Raw genomic sequence first — 21,090 nt, forward strand, 5'->3', positions numbered from 1 at the left:
CAGTCATAGATACCACTTTTTCCTTGCCAAGAACACATCCCTCTCCATTCTCATGCCAGAAATGAGAAGCTATCCCAAGAAATGCCTCTGTACTCGCTGTTCTTCGGGCTTGCAGGTCACTCCCCTACCTGGCTGGCTTCTCATTTGCTTTTTGTACATCTGGCTGTGTTCTGGCTCAGGGATATTTGGGTTCAATTCACAAATAGCAGAGCTCAGCCCAGGGGTGGGGATGGCTGTACCTTGCTTCAATGATCCAACCCAAGAGCTCTCCTGGAAGTATTTGTTTTAGACCTTCTCCCTAAGCTCCTGTCACTTCCCCCTCTGCTCTCACCCATGCAGCTTTTCCAACAACTCCATTCATTTTACAATCTAATCCCTGACCCAAGGCAGGCTCTGAGTTGGTTTTGAGGGTCTTCAAAGTCTTCAAGCAGTACAACTGGCCTTGCCCTTGACAGCACAGTGACACAAGCTGATATTCCAAAAGCTCCTGGATCCTGGCAGCCGTTCCAGCCCCAGCTGCAGTGCAGCAGCTGAGCAATGACACAGCCTTGGGTCTGAACACGGCAGTGCTGCAGAGAAAAGCCCAGTGCAGCTCTCCCTGTCAGCACAGCTGGGGCAGGCAGGACACTGCTGCTGCTGCTGCTGCTGCTCCAGCTCCTCCTGCCCTGGGCAGGCTGCAGGATCTGGACCAGGATTTGTTCCAGGACAGGACACAGTCACAGGCATCACACACAGAAGGGACATGGAATGATTATTTCCCTCTGAACACATTCCCAACCAGCTCTACCTGCCTTGATCCACACTTCTCCAGAACCACAGGAGGTGAAGCCCCACAGAGGAGTCTTTGTGTGCCTTGAAGTAAAAAAATGTGCTGCAAGCCTGTTCATTCAACTCCAAACCAGTCTTAAAACATGCAGCAGCTCAGTGCCACGCCTGGCACTGCAGGAGGACACAGCCCTGCTCCATGACTTGCTCTCCAGCTGCCACAAAATAAAAGGCTGGAGTTATTTGCTTCTGCATCAGGCTGGAGGGAAGGAGCAGGAATATTGGCAAAGGTGCAGCACAGGCTCCCCAGCAGGAATGAAAGTATCAGTGTGTCATCCTCCTTGGTGAAATGAAATGAAATTGCAGCTGTCACAAAGAGAAAGATGTGTAGATAAATCAAGAGGAATAAAAATAAATCAAGTCCTGATTGCCAGGCCACAGAGGGACTGCAGGAGGCACCAACAATACCTACAAATGAGGAAGAATGGTGAAGTTGTCTCTAAATTGCCTCTCCAGACTGAAAATCAAGAGAGATCAATTATAAAAGCATTTCTACAGTGGCTGTACAGTTTTTAGCCACCATTAACTTGCAGCATTTTCTGGAACTGGGGCTTGTTAAATGCCAGGCATGGACACACCCAGAGCATCCACAAGGAGAGGAGGGGCTCATCTGCTAATTGTGCATTGAGCTGGGCATGGGGAGAGCTGCTGAAGGGCAACTGGAAAGGAGAAAAAAAAATGCTTTATATGTGACACTAAAGAAGAAGAATGTTTCCAGCAGTGTCTGGGAAGGGGAGGACAGACGTTTATGTGGAAATGGGTGAATTGCCTGTCTGCATTTACTCTTCAATGTGTTTCATTCTACAATATATTGCTATAAATATTTCAAAAGCCTCAGGGCTGTTTGTCCCACACTCTGTTCCAGCTTATTTACCTACAGTTACTGCTTCCAGCAACTCTCACTGACAAAATATACAAGTTCTCCCATCTCCCCAGCCCTTGTTCCACCTCACAGCCAGGCTCCTGAGGCAGCTCTGCCCCAAACCCCTCTGCTGGGAGTGCAGCCCTTGCACAGAGCCCCTCTGCACTGTGGGGCTTATTTAGAATCATGGAATCACAGAATGGGTTGGGTTGGAAGAGACCTTAAAGCTCCTCCAGTTCTACCCCTGCCATGGGCAGGGACACTTTCCATGATCCCAGGCTGCTCCAAGCCCCTTCCACCCTGGCCTGGGACATTTCCAGGAATGAGGCAGCCACAGCTTCTCTGGGTAACCTGTGCCAGGGCCTCACCACCCTCACAGGGAAGAATTTCATCCTAATATCAAGCTAAACCTACTCCCTGTCAGTTTGAAGCCATTGCCCTTGTCCTGTCACTGCAGGCCCTTGTAAAATGTCTCTCTCCATCTTTGTGGTAGGTTCCTTCCCCTGGAGACTTCTTCAGGCTGGACAATCCCATTTCTCTCAGCCTTTCCTCATGGCAGAAGTGCTCCATCCCTCTGATTACCACGGTGGGCACCCCAAAGCAGACGCCTGGAAGGTGAAACCCCCTCCTGGCAGTGTGAGGTGGCACCAGAAACACAACACAGAAACCTCTTGTGACACAGACTGGGGAGGCCAGGGCAGGGCCAAAGGGCAGTGGGACAGTCTGGTAACAAACCTAAATTCACCTCCCAGAGCCAGGACAACCCCAAAGCTTCCAAACCCCAGCCCAGCACAGATGGGCAAACCCTCAAGCATCCCCAGAGCTGTTCCCAGCACAATTAACAGAGGTGCACACCTGTAAGGTTTTTTCACATCATCACAGTATGAAAGAAAGTGACAGGATAATGCAAAATAATTGATTTTATTTAAAATAAAAAGCAAAACCACAATCATCCGAACAAGACAAGTATCCCAGCTCTGCTGGATGGGTGATAAAAGCAGCTAAGGGCAGTGGCAGGGTTTGGAGCTGACAGTGGGACTGTCACACAGATGGGTAACACCTTCCTTCCCCCTCTGCAAGGGGGATGCCAAAAACCTCCCAGTTACAATGTGCCCACAGAGCCATTCCAGACTGGATTCAGCCAACAGTCTCATTTCCCAGCCCACAGTGGCTGGGGACTCAAGGAGAGCAGAGGTTAACTATGAAAGAGGCTGCTGTCCTTCCTTGAAGCATTTGGAGAGGTTTGATGTAACTGAGAAGACAAACTGGAGCCAGCACACAGCTTGAGAGGGGAGGAAGCTCTGCCAGAGGCTCCTGGGTGTCACCTGCTCCCACAGCACTTGTGCAGGAACAGCTGCTGCCACTGCTGCCTCCTGCCCACATTTGTGGCTCTGATGGAGTGTGGGATCATTTCCTGCTGAACTCTCCCAGCCTGGGGCTGTCACCAGGCTCTGAGGCACAGGCAGAGCTCCCAAATCCCATCACCTTTCCTGGAGCAAGCACTGTGACAATGACACCCAGCCCTGGGGAACAGAGCAGTGAGGCAGAGCTGTGCTGCTGCTCTGGGGCTCCAGGAAACGAGGAAATCTCCTCAAGGAAATGAGGGGTGCACAGGGTGCTGCACCAGCTGCATCCAGGGCCTCCAGAGTACAAAAGCAGCAGGGTTGGAATAAAAGACAAGAATGTCCCAGGAAGCACAAGCCTGGAGAAATGAGAGCACAGAGCCCACTGTCCCCAGCCAGCTTCCCACAGAGTGAGGCACAAAGGGAGCACAGTTTTTAACTGTTCCTCCCTCAGCCAGCCTGGGAAGCACCAGCTCTCCCCATTCCTGTAAGGCCAGAGAAGCTGACTCCCTGATGAGAAAATTGCATCTCCTCCCATTTACAACCAGATCCTGCTCTAGCAGCACCCCCTGTTTAGAGCAGGCCATGGAACAGCAACAGCTCAACCCTGGTGAAAACAGCAAGTCTTGTTCTGCTACAATTTATGGACCACACAGCAATTCTGGAAGGGCCACCACAGAACACCACGTGGCCAAGAGTGTTGAACAACATCCCCAATGTTTTCTGCTACAAAAAGCTCCCACCAGGCTCAGAAGGCTCAGGTTGCTCAGGATGAATGGAACATTTTTGTGGGTGGATGGCTTCAAAGCATCTTACACAGCAACTGCAGTTCAGCCTCACAACAGCCCTGTGAGGTAGGGATTTTCCTCACTGCTCAAAGATTCACCAAAGTGGCTCAGGTAAAAGCCAGAAGTGGAAGAACTGGAGATCCCAGAGTCCTGACTGCCAGGTAAGCCTGCACAGACACTGTTTCACAGCAGGGAGTGCCCTGTGGAGCAGTCAGCAGAGGGCTGCTGGTATCCTGATGTCTGCTGCAAACATGCTGCTTTTCTGTGAGGGGTGTCACACCACCACAGGCTTCCCCTGGGATTGCTTTATTTCACACTATGGAAGAGTTGACAGGCATGGCAGAATGCTCTGCACACTGCATCCTCCCCCTGTGCTTCTAGAGGCAGAGGTGTGGCTCTCCCAGCACAGCCATCAAGCTTTGACATTGGATTTCAGACTGTGCAAACTGTGTCAAATGCAGCTGCAGCTCACTGAGGGCTGCCCAGCCACCAGAGAGAGGAAGGGACAGCTCTGCAAGGACTGTGACAGAGCTGAGCATTGTGAGCCTTCACCTCTGCAGGCCCCACATGATCCCAAAAGGCAGCAGCAGCTCTGAGAGGACACACACAGTCTGTGCAGGCTCCCAGGCTGTTCAGCCTTGGCCAGAAATGCCAGGAGTTGGAGGAAGTTGGAGGATTTTTTTAAAGTGATCTTGTGGAAGAATCTGCAGTGGCTACAGAGCAAGTGTGCTTGCTAATGCCTGGCTATCTAGCACAGGAAATTTGGGAGTCTGGACAGCTCAAAAATATATCAATAAAACTTCCCTTTCCCCACCACCACACTGCTCTTACTGGCACAAAAGACTCAAAAACAGAGATCCCAAAACAACATATTTAGGATTCCTTTATACAAAAGGATATGGTCCAGGAGTGTTTAAATAGGAACAGACAAGGTTAAAAATGGATCAGAGAGCCCAGAAAAGCAACACTCCAGGTTCCACCAAACCCAACACGTTTAAGAAAGTCACAGTTGAGGCTTTAATCTCTCTTTAATTTGCTCTTTCATCAGTGCCTGGGCATTGCTGTGTGTTTCCTACATGCACAGCACTTCTGCTGACAACTTTTCTCTCTCAAAGAACAGCTGAAGTGAGTTCTGTACCCACCTCAAAGGGCTCAAAGAGCACCCTGAAGCAGCCCATGGGAAATTCAGATTTCCTGGCAGCACCTTCAGCCACACAGAGACACCACCAGCACAAGCCCCTGTTAACAGAACAAACCAGCAGCTCCAAAAGATCCCTTGGGGACAAGAGCTTTACCTGGCATAATACAAATGCATCCACACAGACTTAAACAACACATTGCATTTTTAAAAAGCATAAAACAACAACATGTCCCCCTCCTCAGTCCTTTAAAATTGGCACTGCATCTTTCAGAAAGGTCTGAATGTTCAACCTCAAAGAGAAGCCATTGGGGGATGTGGACTGCACTGGCCTGAGTGAGCCCACAGCCCCAGAAGTGTTTGGTGTTCCAAGCCCACACATGTGATCCTGCCAGAGCCAGACTTTGTCAGCAGTTGCCTTGTGCTAAACATCACACCTGAAGGATTGCAAGTACTGGCAAATGCTTTTTCCTGCCACAGTTTTTGCTGTGCAAGAAACTCCAGGATCCTCCTGCTCCACTGAGCTTCCCATCACAAGGTGCTAGAGCAGCCTTGCCACCTGTCACCCTGACAGGGTGGAAGCAGAAGGACTGCAGCTGGTTCAGGTGTTGCACCTCAGGTGTGTGCATGGAGCACACAGATCCAGACCACAAAAGATGCTTCAGGCTGGTGGTCACCTCTGCTGAGATTGCTTCAGTGCTTGGGGCATTCACCTTCCCTTCCTTGGCTGAACAGGGATCTTCTCTTGGAAATAAGATGAAAAAGGAAGGTGTTTGCCCAGTGGAAGCAAGGTCAGGTGGCATGGGAAGAATACAGAAATGCTGCTGCCACTGTAGGGAGAAAATTCACATGGCCAAAGCTCAACTGGAGACAAAATTGGCCAGAATCGTGAGGGAAATAAAAAAGAGTTTTTTCCAATATATTAATGGCAAAAAGCAAATTAGAAATAACACTGGCCCATTCCAGGATGAGGATGGTCTCCTCACAAACAGGGACATGGACATGGCAGAGTGTTTAATGTTTCTTTGCCTGTCTTCAGCACAGATGATGGACCAAAGGGGTCTCAGTGCCCTGAGCTGGAGGACTGTGACTGTGAAAATGTCCAACTTCCAGCTGACCCCAAAGCAGCAGGATCTGCTGCTCCACATGGGTGCCTGCAGATCCATGGGAGCTCATGGCACTCATCTGAGAATCCTCAAGATGCTGCTGATGTCATTGCAAAACCTCTCCGTGATTTTTGAGCAGTTTTGGGAATCCAGAGGGGGTTCCAGCTGACTGGAAGCTGGCAAATGTCCCAGTTTTCAATATCAAAGAGGAGGACCCTGGAAACCACAGGCCTGTCAGTCCCACTTCAGTGCCTGGCCAAATCATGGAAGAGATGACTCTGGGAAGTGCTGAGAAACACCTGGAGGACAGTGCAGGCATCACTCACAGCCAGCACAGCTTCAGGAAGGAAAGTCCTGCTTGTTGAATCTGATCTCCTTCAGTGACAGGGTGACCCATCTCACTGATCTAAGAAAGGCAGTGGATGTCATCTCATGGATTTCAGCAAAACTTTGGGTATTGTCTCTCCCAGTGACCTTCTGGACAAACTGTCCAGTCCACAGCTGGTTAATGGTGTTCCATGATGGGTGAGCCACTGGCTCACAGGCTGGACACAAAGGGTGACAGTGACTGGGGTGACACCAGGCTGGCACTGCTCACTGGTGGGTTCTGCAGGGCTCCACCCTCACCCCTGTGCTCTTCAACATCCTCATGAATGACTTGGACACAGGACTGGAAGAATTTTAAGTTTGCCAAAAACACTAAATTGGGAGGAGCTGTCATATCCCTCAAGGGTAGAGAGGCCTCAACAAATTAGAGATGGGCAATCACCAACCACGAGGAGTTCAACATTCTGCACTGGGGTCTAGGAACTCCTGCTTGGTGGCAAGCTGGATCTGAGTTAGCAGTGCCCTGACACCCAGAGGGCAAACCATGTCCTGGGGGCACCAGGCCCAGCATCACCAGACAGGAAAGCGAGGGGATTGTCCTGGAGTTTTGGGAACCACAACATCTAACAGACATTAAGCCATTGGAGAGCACCCAAAGGAGGCCATGAGGATGGTGAAGGGTCTGGAGGGGAATTGTATGAGGAGTGGCTGAGGTCACTTGGTCTGTTCAGCCTGGAGGAGACTGAGGTCAGACCTCATTTGGGTCTTCAGCATCCTCATGAGGGACAGCAGAGGGGCAGGTACCAATCTCTTCACTCTTGTGACCAGTGGCAGGGCTCAAGGAAACGGCTGGAGCTGAGTGAGGGCAGGTTTAGGTTGGATATCACAAAAATGTTTTTCACCCCAAGGGTGGTTGGGCACTGGAACAGGCTCCCCAGGGCAATGGTCACAGCACTGAGCCTGTGTGAGCTCATGAAGTGTCTGGACAATGCTCTTGGGCACAGGGTGGAGTTCTTGGTTTCTGTGCAGGGCCAGGAATTGAACTCAAGGATCCTGATGGGTTCTTTCCAGGTTCCCAAATTCCAGGATTTTATGAGACACACACAGCCCTGACAGCAATGTTCTCCTGCAGCAGGGTAAGAGCCAAGGACTCATTTTCCACAGCTCAGTTCTTGCAGAAGCTCATTTCCTCCTTGTTCTTCCCAAAATTCTGGTGTGAGATCCACCAATCATTCCAACAGGCCAAAAGGGCTGGTGTTCCTTTCCTCAAGTGTACAGGACAACATGTAAACATATGACAGTGTCAAAGCAAGGCAGGTTTTTTTCCATTTACCTGCTGGTTTTAAAAAGAGTTCTTTAAAAACTGACCGTTGCCTTCCTTGCCAGTTCTGTGACCCATGAAATACTTGGCATGTCCTTACCCACAGCTGGGTTGTAGTGCAGGGGTCAGAGGGGACAAAGCATTGCACAAAGGACACAGTTGGGGTGCTCCCCTACAGGTTATTCAGGAGCCAACCTTGGACAGCACGAAACGAAGATGTCTGGATCGAGGAAGAGTAATAAAAACTTAAGGAGTGTGAGAAACAGAAGCAGGAGGGAGTAGGACAGAGCTGGCTGGCTGCTAACAGAGCTTCCATCAGCAGCTGCCTCTGGGTAGGTGGTGTTATCCCTCAGGGGTAGCTGCGGCCTCCACAAGATTCCCTAATCCTGTCAAAAAAAGGTACAACTGCCTTTAAGCATTCCCCTTGGATCAGGGCACAAGATCCCAGCATGCAGATTCATCTCAGGCTTATTCTGCCTCCAGCATTGCATGAGCAAGGTTAAGATTTCATGTTTGGAAGCATTTCTAGCAACTAAGCCATCACACAGCTGGAACAGAACGCCCACCCACCCTCACAGAGTGACACAATCAACATATGGGAGGCAGAACAGTGAAACCCAGAAAGCAAATGTTCTAAGCAAGGTGCTAATTTTCAATATTTAGGGTATTCATTTCAAAATTTGAATGGCAAATAATTTAAAAGTGCATGAGTTTTTCAGAAGAACAGATCTGCATTGTGATCTGCATTTTTTACAGCTTTCATTTTAAACCAGGGTCTGCATTAAAGGTTTGTTCTCTCCTGCTGCTCATTCCCTGAAGTCACACTGGCTGCCAAAATGGCATTTGACAATGTCATAACAAGCAAAGTGTAGAAACCTCCAGGGCAAAATAAGCAGTCAGTACAGTTCTCCCCAACCTTTAATGATGCTCTGTACTTGTAATCCAATTGTATTCAGTTATGAGCAACTGCAGGGAACAAGAGAGCAATCTACAGGAGCACACAGGCCTCCAGGCAGTCCCACACTGGGAAGTCAGGCTGGAATCATGCTGGAATTTGGACTTCCTCAGGTAAATTACTGCTGCACACCTTCTTTAGCAAGCCACACACTAAGCCACCACAGCACTTGCCTCCATGCCAAACCTGGAGCACCCAAGAGCTCAAGAGCTGGCCAGCACTCTAATGCAGGCAGGCAGCCAACCCAGCAGCACTGGTTAACCAAGCTGCAAGGAATTTGTTTAAGAATTTTGGCAAGCCTCTGCTATATGAGAAAAATGCTTCATTTAACAAAGAATGTTTAAGTTCTTCCCTGCAGTATACTCCCAGATTCCCAGTGTTCCACTCTTTTTAACCTTGCCTGTCTAGAGAACTGCTTTCCTCAGCAACTTTACCATAAGCATAACTATCCTTGATTTTGCAATATTAATGTTGTCTCCTTCCACACTGACTGAAACTTGCTCAATATTTATGTATTTATTTATTTATTTAAAATGTAAATGCAGACATTTGGAATTTAGGATGAATGTTGTCTTTAACAGATTAAAGCAGTGGAATAAATTGAAACAGTTCAGGCAGCAGTAAGAGAAACCATACAACTACTTGAAGGTTTTCTGTCTGAACAAGACATTGAAACCTGAGTGCTGCCTGATCATTCTTCATCTTTAACTGTTCACTACTCATTTGTGCTCTCTGAAGAGCAGTTTATAACATCCCACCTCTCTCATTAAACAAAGATAAAATCAAATCCTCTCATCTATTAAAAGAGACAACTAGGAAAAGCAATAAGACTGTTTATTAAATAAAACCCCTGATTTTTAAAAAGAAAACATCAATAATCTTAGTTTTCTGTTTGGAACAATTAAAATAATTCATGGAGGGACAATACCACCCTGTAAATGGGCAGTGGGAATATATTGTAAGGAAAAAGGAATCCCCTATGTGAAGTGTGCCAGCTTTCCCTTGTATGTCCTGTGCTTGTTTAAACCCAACAGCTGCCCTGGGTCACCTGGAGGAGCTGCGTTCTTTGCTCACGCAGTCGTCCTGGGAAGTGGTGTCCCCGTTCCCCATCATCCCACACGTCCTCCGCTTCTTCCTGCGGTGCATCATCCCCTCAGTCTCAGAGCCAGAGTCACACTGCAGCATGGAAAAATGAAACCACAACTCAGAGGAACCTCAACAACTGTCTGTGCTGTGCAATTCACCACAAGTTCTTTGAGCTCAGCAACCCGTAACGTGCTGGTTTAGGCCGGACACATCAAGGAAATTTTAAATTAAGCGTTTAAAAGTCAGGAACAGAAATGTTTTTAGATTTCATCACTGGTTGAAGCTGACTTGAGGCAAGACAATTAATGTGCTCCTTTTGGTCCCTAGAAGGACCTCTGTCACAGACACATTCTCTGAAAAATCCTTTCCTTAGGATTTTTTCTCCTAAGAAGCTGAGAGACCTCAGGAACAAAATGTAAACAATGGTTATCTGCTGCTGTGGAATGCAACAGGTGCATCTGGGATTGATCTCATGTGGTTGTTTCTAATTAATGGCCAATCAGTCAGCTGGCTCAGACTCTCTGTCCAAGACACAAACTTTTGTTATTAATTCTTTCCTTTTCTATTCTTAGCTAGCCTTCTGATGAAATCCTTTCTTCTATTCTTTCAGTATAGTTTTAATATAATATATATCATAAAATAATAAATCAAGCCTTCTGAAACATGGAGTCAGATCTTCATCTCTTCCCTCATCCTCAGACCCCTGTGAACACTGTCACAGACCTCATCTTCCAAGAGAAGACTTTGGCTTCTGAAGGATTTAGGTGTTGACAAGAGTCCCATGTCATAACTGACCTGTTTTGCATTTTTTCCCCTCACCCAATTTTCAGAACATTCACTTTGCAGCTATTTTCCACAAGCTAAATGAGTGATAGATTCACATATAATATAGACATAGATCAAACAGATTGAATTCATTTAGCAATGTGAACAGAGGCTACACCAAACAGAAGCTGCTAAAATCACAGGCTCCTCCACCATGTAGATGGATTTAGCTGCTTTCTATTAATTTATTCCATATGGCATGAATATAAGAATGAAGGCATGTTAAAACAATGTAAATGCAAAATATGGATCATCTATTGCAGCAAAAAGCATTACCTCTGAATCAGAGTCTGAGGAGCTGGAACTTGATGAACTGGAAGAATCACTAGAACTGTCAGAAGCAATACCAGTAGATTCCTGCAGGTCAACTGAATCAGCCAAGGCTGCCAATTCAGGATGCTCCTGCTTTAGGATCCTAAATACAGTTCAAATTTCAGGGTTAGCCTTTGAATTGTAACACTGCACATGAATGAATATTTTAGGTTTTGTTTTCAATGGAGAACATACAAAGAAAGGCACTGAATCTCTTACCTGTACCATTTCCGTGACAGTTTGGGTCTCCCTCTCACTGTCTTGTGCCACACCACTGGGAAGTTGGTACAGCTGGCAAAGTTTTGTGTGATGGCAATAGTTGTGTCAAGGTTGAGGACTACATGCCACCAGCCACCTAAAACACAACACCAGTGACCATTGGTGGCTGCCTGGCAGAGAGCAAGCTCAAGAACAGCCAAGAGCACCTTTCCCACAGTGCAGCTGGAACTGGAGCTTATCTCCCAAACCCAGGTGAGTTTTCCAACCCGTTATATTTCCTGTCTTATTTCAGCTTTCACCACAGTTCCTGACAGGTTCTCCATGCCCTGACCAAATTACCCAGCTCACAGCCAGGACTAAGATGTGACCTGACAGCACCACACTGGCTGCTGACAGTTTATTTAACAGCAGCAGCCATTGTAACCCAGACTGCACAGAGCCCTTTCTGTTCAGCTGGGAGCACTTTCCACGCTGATTTTGCAAGGTTCTTATGACTACAGACTAACCTTTCATTTAAACATAGATGCAAAATTGTTTTTCCACGTGGGATAAAAATAGTGGAGTTCTTACAACCCACTTAAGAGGCCCAGAAAAGACTGAGGGAACAGTTTAATGGAACCTGACAGCTACAAACTCTTAACAGAAGGTACACCCAGGAGTCACTAATAAGTGCCAAGACAATCACAAGGCACCCTTCACACACCAAGTCAGCTGGATGTTAGACACAAGCAATGTGGACACAAACTATGGGCTGTGCTGCACATAAATGATGCAAGATTCAGAGGTTAGAATCTGCTACTGAACTCACCTCACCCCCACTTACAATGGGCACACAGTGTGCAGCCACTCAGAGGGAAGGGCATCTTCAGCAAAGCTTTATTTAGCTTTTGATTTCAAATGCAAGATGAAGCATAACCACAGAGAGGTGGGTGGAAGGTGTCAGTGCATTTAAGTAGTTCATTTCCCACAGCTAAGAAAAATTCACATGCAAAACTCAGCCATGAATTTGCTCCAGCATGTATAAACTCAAACATTTTTGTCTAAGACTTAGTGGGGCTCAAACACTTTTATTATTTTATGCCCTGACAGCTTTCTATTACTGCAATTTAGTTCAGACAACAGTCCTGTGATGCTGCAATTTAAATCCCATTTGTTTTGCCATCTGTATCACATGCAATCCTATGCCACAGGTCATACAGGTTTTGTGACATTCAGGAGTAACTGAACAGTCCCAAAATGAGCTCAGTTTGTTTTGTAAGAAATGGAAAAAGCTGAAATGGAAAGCTGAAATATTCATCTCCATGACACAGGAATGTTACAAACATGGGGTTTTTTTTCTCCTAGATTTCCTTCCTGGAGAGATTTGCACATACCTGGCACAAAGACTGTCTCTCCTGGTTTCTGTAAGACTTCCAGGGGTTTGAACTCGGGGGGCCAGGTGGGAAGCTGTGTCCGAGGATAGATGACATTGAACCAGGTGATGGCCTCGTCCTGCTGGTTGCCCCCCTCCTCCCGTGTCACCTTGATCAGCTCTCTGGGGGTGCTGGTTGGGAACAGGCACCAACGCTTGTGGCCCTGCACTAAGGCATTCCAGGCACTGGTGCCCAAGGGATCAATGTGAATTCCTGTTCCAGAACGAGGTGGGCCCATCACAAACCATCTGCATAGTGAGAAAAATGCTTTAGTCGTAGAGCAGGCAGGTCCCTTTCTTCATGTTGGACAGACAATTACAGCAGCTCACTGCACATTCAGTTAGGAATTAAAGTAACTACAGTTACATTTATATTCTTGATTTTGTGAAGTTCACACTGCAGCAAAACGATATAACAGGAGTTTAACCTAAAAACCAGTATGAATTTACATTCTTGATTTTGTGAAGTTCACACTGCAGCAAAAGGACACAACATGAGTTTAACCTAAAAACCAATATGAATTGGGACAGGTATGACTGTGGGATAAGTAAGTGAAAATGACTTTTTATGTGTCATAGCTGTATTTTGTTTTAAACAGTTCTTCAATAAAATCGTGATTTCAAAATTTATGAGCATGATTAAGTCCCAACTACCTGCATTGGGATTCTTCCTAATAAATAAAATCATTAATAAAATCATTCAATAAAATCACTATTTCAAAGTTGATGAGCATGATTAAGTCCTAACTACCTGCATTGGGATTTTTCCTAATAAATAAAATCATTAATAAAATCATTCAATAAAATCATTATTTCAAAGTTGATGAGCATGACTAAGTCTTAACTACCTGCATTGGGATTCTTCCTAATAAATAAAATCATTAATAAAATCATTCAATAAAATCATTATTTCAAAGTTGATGAGCATGATTAAGCCCCAACTACCTGCATTGGGATTCTTCCTAATAAATAAAATCATTAATAAATTCATTCAATAAATTCGTGATTTCAAAATTTATGAGCATGATTAAGTCCCAACTACCTGCATTGGGATTCTTCGTAATAAATAAAATCATTAATAAATTCATTCAATAAATTCGTGATTTCAAAATTTATGAGCATGATTAAGTCCCAACTACCTGCATTGGGATTCTTCCTAATAAATAAAATCATTAATAAAATCATTCAATAAAATCATTATTTCAAAGTTGATGAGCATGATTAAGCCCCAACTACCTGCACTGGGATTCTTCCTAATAAATAAAATCATTAATAAAATCATTCAATAAAATCACTATTTCAAAGTTGATGAGCATGATTAAGTCCCAACTACCTGCACTGGGATTCTTCCTAATAAATAAAATCATTAATAAAATCATTCAATAAAATCGTGATTTCAAAGTTTATGAGCATGATTAAGTCCCAACTACCTGCATTGGGATTCTTCCTAATAAATAAAATCATTAATAAAATCATTCAATAAAATCACTATTTCGAAGTTGATGAGCATGATTAAGTCCTAAGTACCTGCATTGGGATTTTTCCTAATAAATAAAATCATTAATAAAATAATTCAATAAAATCGTGATTTCAAAATTTATGAGCATGATTAAGTCCTATCTACCTGCATTGGGATTCTTCCTAATAAATAAAATCATTAATAAATTCATTCAATAAATTCGTGATTTCAAAATTTATGAGCATGATTAAGTCCCAACTACCTGCATTGGGATTCTTCCTAATAAATAAAATCATTAATAAAATCATTCAATAAAATCACTATTTCAAAGTTGATGAGCATGATTAAGTCCCAACTACCTGCATTGGGATTTTTCCTAATAAATAAAATCATTAATAAAATCATTCAATAAAATCATTATTTCAAAGTTGATGAGCATGATTAAGCCCCAACTACCTGCATTGGGATTCTTCCTAATAAATAAAATCATTAATAAAATCATTCAATAAAATCACTATTTCGAAGTTGATGAGCATGATTAAGTCCTAAGTACCTGCATTGGGATTTTTCCTAATAAATAAAATCATTAATAAAATAATTCAATAAAATCGTGATTTCAAAATTTATGAGCATGATTAAGTCCTATCTACCTGCATTGGGATTTTTCCTAATAAATAAAATCATTAATAAAATCATTCAATAAAATCGTGATTTCAAAGTTTATGAGCATGATTAAGTCCCAACTACCTGCATTGGGATTTTTCCTAATAAATAAAATCATTAATAAAATCATTCAATAAAATCACTATTTCAAAGTTGATGAGCATGATTAAGCCCCAACTGCCTGTGCTGGGATTCTTCCTAGGGAGGGGGATTCTCCAATGGTTTTCTAGAATTTGCTGCTCAAACAGACCAGAACTGCAGAACAATGAGGAACAAAAAGCAACAACAAGGAACAGAGCAAGTTACACAACCCTGGCCTCTCTCTTCCCCTTCTGTTCACTCACAAGAGGCTTTTCATTCCAACACTTAACTACATGGAGCTTATTCTCCAGTGCCCACTCAGGATTTGAGGTTTATATTCCCACTGCCCATTTACAAGGTTTATTTCTCCCAGTGGAGAACTTTATCTACTGTACATGTTTAACTGCAGCAGCACCTTCAACTGCTCATTTTCCCAGCAACAGAGCAGTAAGACCAGAAAAAGCAATGTGAGGTGACTTCATACCAGGCACCAAGAGAAAAAAAAAAAAAAAAGCAATAATTGTTTAACTGGCAGCAGAGAGTGCAGAAACCAACACAATCCTCCATGGTGTAGTGACAGAAGGGTGATGCCCAGCAAGAGGAATGCAAAACCAGCTAGTTCTCCATCTCCCCTTTCCAGTGCAGGTGTAAATCAAACTGGTTTTGAAGGATCATTTGTCAGCATGAATTGTAGGACTGTAAAGTTTGATTATCAAGATGATTCCTTCCTGTTTCACAAAGGAGCTGTAAATAAGCAGGTGTTGGGTCATTTCTATTGCCAATTCACTCTTTAGATTCATCATATGCTTAGAAAGCTGATTAAACTACAGGTAGAACAGTCAAGGCTTTTGTTAAGAAATCAGAAGAAATTATACACATGAAGGTCTGTCTGAGGGCACAGACAGAAGCACTGTTCACCATCCTTTTTCTGACAATAACCTGAATCTACACACACAGGTTTTAAACTCCTTATTTAGCAACACTGTCATTTACCAGCACTTAATTTACAATGAACAAAACACAGTTTGCCCCAAGACATCAAACTTACCATTAAAAACTTCACAACTCCTAAACTCAATCTGAAAGCAAACCCCAGCTGCCTTCCTCAAATTAAAATAGCTCCTTCAGCAAATGGCTTCCAGAAATTACTGTCTTAATTTTAAAGAGGAACAATGCTAATAAAAATGTCCAAATAGCACCAATTGTTCTTTCAAGGTCTCCACACTATCACACACCTCTCAACCCAGAGATCAACCTGTAGAGGTCGTATCCTCCTCATATGATGAGCAGCACTTCTTGTCAGATTTTCAATTATGCTCTAGAAGTATTGCACACTCATTTCTGTACCTAGATGAACCCTCTAACTCCAGGAGACATCACTGTGCTCTTGTGTATCACTCAGCTCTCAAAAAAGCCTGAAAAATACCCACATTTTTCAGAAAATACAAGAAGTTTGATCCCAAGATAAAGAGCAAGGACCTCAGAATGCTCTGAGGTGAGGAGGGTGTGGGGGACACAACAAAATAAATGAGTCACAACCAGATTCTCTCATTCACCTCTAACTTGGGTAAATGATCTCCAGGTCATTAAGTGTATCCAGTTCTACCACACCCAGAGTGGTTTTGTGTTTGACCACAGCGTTGTATGTTCTTGGAAGAGAATTATGAAAAGCACTGTAAAAACAGCTCCTTCAGTGATCTCAAATGGAATCAGGTTCTTGCTTCACTCCTGCAAAAGCACAGCTGAACCACAGACACGTGAGAGAGTGCAAAGTGCCATTACTGATGAGCTCTTGCTCAATTTTATTTAAATAAACCACATCACAGCCTCATGGCACTCAAAGAGCAACAGGCATTGTCTGACAATTATAATGGCACTGGAAAGACTTTAATTACTTGGGAGGGTTCAACTTAAGCTCACAGTGCTATGAAGTGTCATAGTAACATAGATAAAAATGGCTTTTTACCTAGCAGCCCAAACACAAGGTTGCTGTATTTGAATTTATGAATGAAATGTCATTTCACTCTCTTCCAAGCTGAAGCAAAAATAAAGAGCTGAAAAGACCCCATAGATGTGAAATATTCTCTCTCAAAACCATCTGAAGGGGAGCCAAGAACTGGTGCCCATATTAGATCCTAATTTAACTTAAGACCTTTACCTTAAAAGGAGTGACTCATAATTAAACAAAATTCCACAATGTACATAAGCCACTGGTGCAAAACCCAGGAGCTGTTCCTGAGGTATTTAAAATTAGAACACTAGAATGCATACATAGCAAGAAACTGATCTTTACAGCTCTCAGTAACTATGTAATTTTTGAAAAAATCTAAGAAGTGATGTAAGCTGACTTAATAGAATGAAAAAAAAAAACCTAAACCATAAACCTGTAGCAACACTGGTGGCAAAAGGAGAAATTATGATATAAATAATTTAAATTAAAAAAATTATTAAAATTAAAAATCTACCCTTTTCTCCTGCAGGATTACAGAGGTATATTAATTTCAGAGATGATGTAAAAATATCCCTTTTTTACATGAGACAATCCCAGCTATTCAGGAACAACCAATGAGCTGGAAAATACCCAGCTTTGTCTTGCTGTCACTCTACCTGTAGGGTGGCCTTCGTTTCTCCCCTGCATACTGAAACAAATCATCAGTGAAGAATTTGGGGACCTTGTAGTCCTCCAGGAGTTTCCTTCGCTTGGGATGCTCTCCATAGCTGCTGTCAAAGATGTACAGGGGGCTGTCATCACGTGTGGTTTCCATGTACTCGATGTAATATTTCATCTTCATCTTCACGGAGTAACCATCATTGTCCTCCCCACATTTGAATTTCTGGTTCCTGTACTTGCGTTTGAGCCGCTCCAGCGTCCACTTCTCCTGGGCAGACCAGCCCACCTGAGCGTTCAGCAGCACCACGGGCTTGTAAGGCTTCTCATAGCGCTCAACAAACTCCTCCACTGTTAACTGGAGTGCATCGGCCCTCTCCACGTTATCCTGTGAAACCAAGGGAGGAAAGCAAGACAGATATTAGGACAGACTGACGTCCTAGGGCTGTGCTGGCTTGTGGGGGTGCTTCACACGTATCCTTTGCTCCACACACCACGCGGCTGTGGAGCTGCCTCTGGGTTATTTTAAGCTCCCCGAGGCTGCAGCCCCGTTTCTGCTGGCCCGCTCCCTGCACACATCAGTGACAGCCGCCGCCTGGAGCCTTTAGCACAGCTCCGCACCGAGGCAGCTCCGGGGCGGAGAGGCCACCCTGCCCTTTGGCGACACATCCCTGCTGCGTGTCGCTCCCTCGGGACAGGGACACCGAGAAGCGCTCCTGGGAGTCGTGCGGGTGCCCGTTCCACCCCGGCGGGCCTGACCTTCCCACAGCCTCGCCACGTGGAGGGAAGAAAGTCCCGTCCCTCACCCAACCTCTCGGTGCCGCCAGCTCTGAGGCAAGCCCAGCCTCGGGCAAGGGCCCTTCCCGCCTCCCATCAGCCGTCCCGCAGCTCCTCCTTCACCTCAGGCGCTCCCGATCCCCTCAGTCGCCCTCTCCATCCCCGTCCCCAGCCGTGCCCCCACCCCGCTTCCCCAGCCCCCTCCGTTCCCCTCAGGTCTCCCCCCTTACCCGCAAGACTCGCTCAGTCGCGGCCCCCTCCATTCCAAATTTCCCCCCTCTATTCTCCATTCCCCATTCCCAGCCTTTCATTCCTGATCCCGCTCTCTCCCCTCCGCCCGGCGCACCTTGCAGGCGGTGGGGCTGAGGGGGAAGGTCTCGCAGTAGTTGTGACGGGTCCAGTCCAGCGAGTCCTTCAGCTCGGGCCGGGCGCTGCGCTTCGCCTCACGGATCCGCTTCTTGCTCTTGTGGTTCATGGCGGCGGCGCTGGGGGCCGTCACCGCCCGCGGCCCCCGGCCCGACCCTGCTGCTGATCCCGACCCTGATCCCGATCCCGGCCCCGCTCTGGCCGCACCTTCCAGAAATTTCACCCCGTGCCGCCGCTGTCGCCGCGGCCCCGCCCCCGCCGCACTCCCATTGGCCGGCTGCGCCCCGGCTTCCGCCACGCCTCGGCGCTGATTGGCCCAGGCTGGGGAAGCGGCGCCCCCGCGCCGCCATGTTGAGGAAGGGCAGCGCGGGCGGCACGGAGGCAGCGCGGGCACCGGGCGCCCTTAGCGGCGGAGTCCCGCGGCCACACCGGGCACCCCCCGCCGCCGCTGCCCTTCCCGCGGTGGGCCGGCGCTCCGCGCTTGCTGCCCCCCGGACAGTGGCGGGCCGACCGCGTGTCACCCGGTTTCCTCCCTTCTCCGGGAAGCGGCCCGCGGAGGCGCCAGCCCCGCCCCGCCGGGGTAGCGGTGCGGGCAGGAGCGGTCCGGCATAACCGCGGTCCCGGGGGGAGGCCGCGGCTGGGCGAGCGCCTCATCGCCATCAGCGCCCGCGGCGGCGCTCCGCGTGACGTCGCGCCGGGAGGAGGCGCGGATTGGTCGGCGCGGCCTGGCGCTCATACGTGTCTGCCCACGATTGGCCCATGGCGGCGGCGCGGCGGCAGCGCGCGCGGCGGTACCGCTTCCAGGAGGGTCCGGCGGCGCTGGCCGTGCGCGTGCCCGAGGTACCGGGGGCAGCCGGGACACCGCGGGAACGCGGCAGCTCCCGGAGCCCGGCACAGCGCCTCGGCCCGTGTCTTGCAGGTGCTGGACTCGCAGTACGGCACGTACGTGTGGCCCTGCGCCGTGGTCCTGGCCCAATACCTGTGGGCGCACAGGCGGAGCCTGCCCGGCAAGCGAGTGCTGGAGGTACCGCCCGCTCCCCGCCCGGTTCCCCCTGCCGTGACCCGCGGGTCAGGCTCCGTCCGCGGTCCCCACGAACGCGCTGTGGTTTCAGATCGGTGCCGGTGTGAGCCTCCCCGGCGTGGTGGCCGCCAGGTGCGGTGCCCAGGTGATCCTGTCGGACAGCGAGGAGGTGCCGCAGTGCCTGCAGAGCTGCCGCCGCAGCTGCCTCATGAACCGCCTGCCACACGTGCCCGTCCTCGGCCTCACCTGGGGCCGCGTGTCGCCTGAGCTGCTCTCTCTTGCACCCATAGACGTTATTTTGGGCTCGGATGTCTTTTTTGACCCCAAAGGTACGTTAATGCTCTTCGGTATCTTTGGTTTGTGACTGCGAGGAGTTCATGACCCAAGTACTGCTGGGAACAGTGTCAGTGGATCAGGTGACGCTGTGCTACTGACCCTGTTCCTCTGGGCTAATTCTAGTTCAGAGATGTCATAAATCCAGCTGAGGGTGTGGGAGTAGAAGATTAGGTAAATAACTGAGTCCCTTCATGCCCTGCTTGTGTCCCTCATACACAGAAACACCGTGCTTGCATTGATTTATAATTACCATTTCATAGCAGATTTATCCACACCTGGAATCGAGACTAACCCAGACTGCTTTATCTCCCCAAACTACAGACTTTGAAGATATTTTAACTACAATTTACTTCTTGTTGGAGAAGAACCCACATGCTCAATTCTGGACAACGTACCAAGTCCGAAGGTAAATTTTTACATATTTAAAACTCAAATTTTAACACCTGTCTCAGCTGTGGATGAACATTGAGTGTGGCAGCACCACTCTGACTCAGAAAAGCTCTTTATGGTGAGTCAGGCTGCTATTTGCCCAGTAAACCCTGGAGGTAACAAAATCTGGAAATAATCCAAGAACCCCCAATTTGGTGTTAAGTAGAAAACTGCTACAAACCCCTCTGTGCTGCACTGGTTTGGTGAGAGCCTGCTGGAGTGACTGCAGCAGTGATAACCCTGGGTGAGGTTTTCACCCCTTTTCCTCCCCTCAGTGCTGACTGGTCTATCGAGGCTCTGCTCCACAAATGGAACCTGAGGAGCAGCCACGTTCCCCTGCACTCCTTTGGTGCAGACAAAGAGCACTTGGCCAGCTCCTCCATGCCAGGAAGACACACAATTGAAATGATGATCATCTCACTAGCACAGTCAGAGGGCACTTCTCTTTATTCCACTTCAGATTGCAGTACAAGGTGATACTCAGCTGTTCACTGCAGCACAGAGCTGCAGAGAACAGTCCTGATTTTACAGCAAACCTCATGGATATTTTGGGGAAGCAGCAATTCTTAAAACATGCATTGTAAAAATAAAGTTGTTTGGTTTTCCAGCTATGGCTTTTGAGAAATTTGTGTTCCTCCCCCAAGTCCATGAAATAGTTCAGAGCCTCAATTCCATCATGAGAGTCACTACAAAACAGAGTTTAACCTGGAAATCCACAAGATCCAGCCTAAATCCACAGCTTTAGCTATGAAAAGGTAACTGCACTCTTAAAATAAAAAACCCATTCCCATAAGATCCTTTTCCCAGGACTGAGAATCCTTCCCAAAGTCCC

At 46.9% G+C, this 21,090-nt stretch overlaps 2 protein-coding genes across 2 annotated transcripts; one reads left to right on the forward strand and one right to left on the reverse strand.

Moving 5' to 3' along the window:
- Positions 1 to 2,589: 2,589 nt before the first annotated feature.
- On the reverse strand, positions 2,590 to 18,678 carry JMJD6 (jumonji domain containing 6, arginine demethylase and lysine hydroxylase). Its single transcript, XM_063176011.1, has 7 exons — positions 18,453 to 18,678; positions 17,329 to 17,717; positions 12,481 to 12,767; positions 11,108 to 11,243; positions 10,853 to 10,991; positions 9,714 to 9,841; positions 2,590 to 8,096 (listed from the first exon to the last, which is right to left on the reverse strand). The coding sequence occupies exons 1-7, from the start codon at positions 18,579 to 18,581 to the stop codon at positions 8,060 to 8,062; spliced, it is 1,245 nt and encodes a 414-aa protein (XP_063032081.1). The 5' UTR covers positions 18,582 to 18,678; the 3' UTR covers positions 2,590 to 8,059.
- Positions 18,679 to 19,216: 538 nt separating this feature from the next.
- METTL23 (methyltransferase 23, arginine) lies at positions 19,217 to 20,869 on the forward strand. Its single transcript, XM_063175739.1, has 5 exons — positions 19,217 to 19,312; positions 19,392 to 19,496; positions 19,585 to 19,822; positions 20,151 to 20,235; positions 20,534 to 20,869. Exons 1-5 carry the CDS (start codon positions 19,232 to 19,234, stop codon positions 20,733 to 20,735), a joined length of 711 nt encoding a protein of 236 aa, XP_063031809.1. The 5' UTR covers positions 19,217 to 19,231; the 3' UTR covers positions 20,736 to 20,869.
- The last annotated feature ends 221 nt before the right edge of the window (positions 20,870 to 21,090 follow it).

Source organism: Melospiza melodia, chromosome 24, assembly GCF_035770615.1.
Source record: "Melospiza melodia melodia isolate bMelMel2 chromosome 24, bMelMel2.pri, whole genome shotgun sequence".
NCBI lineage: Eukaryota > Metazoa > Chordata > Aves > Passeriformes > Passerellidae > Melospiza > Melospiza melodia.